This window comes from Orbicella franksi, chromosome 2, assembly GCF_964199315.1.
Source record: "Orbicella franksi chromosome 2, jaOrbFran1.1, whole genome shotgun sequence".
Taxonomy (NCBI): domain Eukaryota; kingdom Metazoa; phylum Cnidaria; class Anthozoa; order Scleractinia; family Merulinidae; genus Orbicella; species Orbicella franksi.
The window spans coordinates 32,241,717-32,246,739 of NC_138146.1; the positions used below are offsets into that span (position 1 = coordinate 32,241,717).

The window sequence follows — 5,023 nt, forward strand, 5'->3', positions numbered from 1 at the left end:
TTAAAAGTGCACTGGTCTGATTTTCATCTCGGCTCTCTTAGCGGAGTAGTGATATCCTCTCCAGTGATACCAGTTGACGCCATCACCGACCGATGAGTGTTGTCCATGATGATACAGACCGTTCAGGTTGGAGGGATGACAGTTAGTGTACCACCAGCCTCCTTTATACTTCACAGCACAGTTACCGCTGCTGCCGTCATTATCCTGATCTTTGGTGGTAAAGGGATAACCACGATGACCAGAAAGAGAATTACCAGCATTTCCTGAAAACAAAACACGAATATTGATCTGCTTCAGACAGATGCACTTAGTTACATACAATGCTCTAAAAACAGTCAAATCAGATCACCTACCGCAAACTTGCAAAATCAAAACAGAATAATAGTAGAATATAGCCCACTTAGAGTATGTTCATTGACACTATTTTAAGGTCAGTCTTGTTTCCTTCCAAATGGTTCTTTTAATTATCTCTACAATTTTTACCGATTCCCCTCAAAATTCATTGAAGTTTTCATCATGTTTCAGCTTTCTGTTATTCATTTTGAGTTTGGATGGCACTCAAAAATATGCTATAAACAAATTAGCGAAGTACTACAGGAAGAAATCAATCGTTTCAAAATGTTAAAAAATAGAAAGACAAAATACGAAAACTTACCTGAGTAAGTTCCAAGACTCAGCTGACTTAGTCCTCTCGCTTGTAACTGCAAACATGTCGTACTCGGCGTAAGCAGTTTTGCCTATCGTGTCTTCCAGATCTACTCGAAATCTGTTCTTTGTGTTCGTCAAGCGGTGTATCTTGTCCAGTCCCAGCCAAACCTCGCCATTCAGGTTACCGAAGCCATTCTTGTAGTCGACCCAGCCGCGGTAGAAATCAATGGAACCATCCAATCTCTTCTGGAACACTGTCCACCCCCCACCGGCTGTTGTTTGGTCACAGAACACATCAAAGGCACCTGAACTATCAGGGTCGATTGTATAAACACCGCTGGTTCTTTTACCGGATTTGTACAGCTCAGCACAGTTCTTGCCTATTGAGAAAAAGGTGACGAAATTTGCTATTGTCCAACTGAACTGTTTTAGCTTCAATATGGAAGACTAAACGGAGAAATAAAGCTGTCAAGAAAAATACCAAAATAACGGATTTCATTAATCATAGCTAAAGAACGAATCAACTAATAACGAGTTCCGTTGTAACTCATCTTAAACGTCTTGGAAATTACGCAGAATTCAAGTCCCAACTTCCGACAAAAACTAAATTAAAAAGATGAAAAAATTAATAGGTTTCATAGTCAGTCGTAGCCGAGGAACGAATCAAACACGTATTAGGGTTTTGTAGTTACCCATCCCAAATGTTTCGAAAAAAAGCAGAATCCAAGTCTGAACACGAAAACAGATCTTACCCTTCACAGTCGTCTTTTTCTCTTTGAGGATGTCATCTTGCAGTTGAGTGAGTTGTTTCTTCATTTCTTGAAGAATAGTTTTAATCTCATGGTTTGGTGCTGTGTACAAATACACGTCGTTACATTGCTTTGTGGCTATAGAACCGACCGGGTCGCCATTAGCGTTATTTCTCGGCTTAGCTAAAGTGTAACTCGCCACAAACAACACCAAAAACGGCAAACTGGAACGAAACCCCGAGAAAACAGATGAAGTCATTGTGCGAATTTGATAAAATTCTAGCTTAAATGCACTTAAAACGTAATTCGTGAAACCCGTGATGGTCATGGATTTGGTGCGACGCTCAAAATGTGTAAAACACGAGACAGTTGAGTCCATGATGGCTCCGTGATGGACCCTTGACGTACACGTGATAACCTGCGATCATACCCTCCCTCCCTCCCTCTCTCCCTCCCTCCCTCCCCTCCCTCCCTACATCTCATCCTTCTCCCTTTCCAAAAGAACCAGCCTGATCGCAGGTTATACACGTGACGGAAAGCATAAGATTTGTTAAGTCAAATCCGTGACGGTAAATCCATGACAACTTCCTGCTTCAAACGAAATAGACCGGCAAAGTTTAAGGTTCAAGGATTAGTGTCAAATACGTGACGGTTTAGCCAAACACGTGATAACTTATAATAATGTACTACGAGGGAGAAAACTCTACATAAGATCCAGGGTTGGTCACGTGACTTCCGTTTAGCCCTAATTGCACCCTCTGCAGTATATCCTACTGCATCTTCATCTTCTAGGATGTCTCTCTTTAACAGATCAGTCTTGGCATTCAAGATGATACCAGACAACACATTCACTGCACTGGAAATAAAAACCTTCTTCAGGCCTCTTACATGAGCAGGAAACCCTGAGGATAGAATGTTGTTTAACCTCATTAATAGGCTAACAAAACCGGTCACTATAAGGGAACATGGTCAAAGATTTCTCTTCAAGACAGATAAAAAGGTGCTTTCTCAAAGCTCCTTTATCATAGTATTACCTTTATTTTTAAATTGTGGTCGTTTCTTTGGGTGGGGCACTTCTATTCAAAATCAAAACTTAATTTTATCGCTACTTTGCAGCTTCGTTACTTTCTAAGCGAGCTCTCGTAAACCTGTTGAGTAGGGCACTTCAAACTGTTGCTAGCAAAATGTCTTCCACGTGTGAAAATGAGCTCATTTTATAATTCTTCTATTACCTTTAGAAACACTAAACACCACAGCCAATCGGCGGAAACATGATTGTACAGTCCATGCTAAAATGTCCATCATGTCTTATAAGGTCCTCCTTTCTCCTCAGTCCTGTTAATCATACAGTTGTCTTAGTCAGAGACATATCTCACTTACAATTGGTGAACGCTCGTGACATGAACAGGCCGCGAAAACTTAAAGCGGTTTTTTAATGCATTTCTGTCATGCCTTTTACGTGCTTGTACGTTAAAGAGCATATTCTTTTACTTAGTTACCTCGCGAATTCGTGATGAAAAGAGTCAAACGTTTCAGAGAATTTCAAAGCAGAAAATGAGTTTGCTGTGAAACTGCTCGTGTTTCATGGGACGCGCGTTAGTGATGGAGGGAGGCATGAGAAACGCGACAGGACTACTAATGTGTGTTGAAAATCGGTTGGAGCCTTTCTTACACACAAATCATTCCTTCTTATAACATTTATTTTCAGTTAGAAAACAGGATAATAAGACATGAGATAAGAAAAGCGAAGGAAAGGAAAGAAGGGAAAAGAAAGAAAAGAGTACAAAGTGGAAAATGAAGAATGAGAAAATAGCAACCTAATGAATAATGACACAAAACTTATTTTTCAGTTTTTTTTAATCAGCCAGTCACTTCAACATTTCTTTTTCAATCACTGATTTGCGTTGAATGATCAGCAAGTAAGCGACAAAACTACTAAAAGTTCTTAGACTGGTCTGCTTTTCATCTCAGCTCTCTTGGCGGAGTAGTAATAACCTTTCCAGTGACGCCAGTTGACACTATCAGCCACTGACGAGTGTTTTCCGTGATGATATTGACCGTTAAGGTTGGAGTAATAAGAGAGAGAGAGTACCACCAGGCTCCTTTATACAGCACGGCACGGTTACCATTGCTCCAGCTGTCATTATCCTGATCTTTGGTGGTAAAGGGGGAACCACGATGATAAGAAAGAGAATCACCAGCAGTTCCTGGAAACAAATCATGCACTTTTAACTCCGTAAGATATCTAAGTGTGTTTAGTGAAGCTTTCATCTGGTTTCAACTTTCTTTGTTAGTTCTGATTGGACTAAAATTTACTTTAAACAAAGATATGCGAAAATTTACCTGAGTAAGTTTCAAGACTCAGTTTGTACTTAGTCCTCTCGCTCGTAACTTCAAACATGTCGTAGTCGGCGTGAGCAGTTTTGCCTGTCGTGTCTTCCAGATCTACTCTAAGTCTGTTCTTTGTTTTCGTCTAGCGGTTTATCTTGTCCAGTCCCAGCCAAAGCTCGCCATTCTGGTTACCAAAGCCATTCTTGTAGTAGACCCAGCTGCGGTAGAAATCAATGGAGCCATCCAGTCTCTTCTGGAACATTGTCCATCCCCCCCCCCCCCCCCCTCGCCACCGGCTGTTGTTTGATCACAGGACACATCAAAGGCACCTGAACCATCAGGGTCGATTGTATAAACACCGCTAAATGTTTGACCGGATTTGTACAGCTCAACACAGTTGCCTTTTAAGGAAAAGATGACGAAATTTACTACCGTTAAATTGTTCTAGCTTCAACGTGGAAGACTAAACGGAGAAAAAAAGCTGTCAAGAAAAATACCAAAATGACGGATTTCGTAAATCGTAACTAAAGAACGAATCAACCGGCTACGAATGAGTTCCGTTGACACTAATCCCAAACGTTTCATAAATTATACAGAATACAAGTCTCAGCACAAAAACAGACCTTACCTTTCACAATCGTCTTGTTCCCTTTCAGGATCTTGATGTCATCTCGCAGTTGAGTGAGTTGTTTCTTCATTTCTTGAAGAATAGTTTCAATCTTCTTGTTTGGCCCTGCATAGAAGCTGTTGTAGACGTTATTACAATGCTTTGTGGCTGAAGAACTGACTAGGGTGCTATAAGAGTTATTTCCTGGTTTCGCTAAAGTGTTACTCGCCATACGCAACACCAAGAACAGCAAAGTGCAACGAAACCCCGAGGAAACACAAATCATGGTACGAATTAACTTTGATCAAAGTCTATCTTAAGGGTAGTTAATTGTGTCACGGACTGGTGAAAAAGCCGTTCTGACTCATCTTTACTGAGTACAACAATATAAGTGCATCATCGAGTTGTTTGCAAGACGTTTTTGATGTTTCTCGAGAGTTGAACAGTTTCTTGATGCTATATTGACCTATCCACGTAAAAAATGACAGCGTTTTTTTCTTTTTTTTTTTTTAAACAAAAAGCAAGTACAAGATTAAGTATTCTAACTTGTTGTTTGGATACATCATCACATCCGTGTGTGTATTTTTCGGGCCGGCAATGTGGATCGGAAGGAGCTGATGGGGGAAGGGGGAGGGGGATATCAATATACCCGACTTTTCCCCGTAAGATACCAATATATCTCAAATTG

The 5,023-nt window shown here is 40.6% G+C and overlaps 1 protein-coding gene and 2 pseudogenes across 2 annotated transcripts; all 3 read right to left on the minus strand.

The window, feature by feature from the left end:
* LOC145473226 (microfibril-associated glycoprotein 4 pseudogene) lies at nt 1–1,656 on the minus strand (annotated as a pseudogene).
* Nucleotides 1,657–1,766: 110 nt separating this feature from the next.
* Nucleotides 1,767–2,724, minus strand: LOC145479348 (uncharacterized). The gene is made up of 3 exons (XM_081457686.1): nt 2,630–2,724; nt 1,874–2,299; nt 1,767–1,840 (listed from the first exon to the last, which is right to left on the minus strand). The coding sequence occupies exons 1-2, from the start codon at nt 2,700–2,702 to the stop codon at nt 2,022–2,024; spliced, it is 351 nt and encodes a 116-aa protein (XP_081313812.1). The 5' UTR covers nt 2,703–2,724; the 3' UTR covers nt 1,767–1,840; nt 1,874–2,021.
* A 541-nt stretch (nt 2,725–3,265) lies between these two features.
* On the minus strand, nt 3,266–4,613 carry LOC145479347 (ryncolin-1-like; annotated as a pseudogene). The gene is made up of 3 exons (XR_014048413.1): nt 4,357–4,613; nt 3,741–4,129; nt 3,266–3,604 (listed from the first exon to the last, which is right to left on the minus strand). The product of XR_014048413.1 is annotated as a ryncolin-1-like (transcript).
* Between the last annotated feature and the right edge of the window lie 410 nt (nt 4,614–5,023).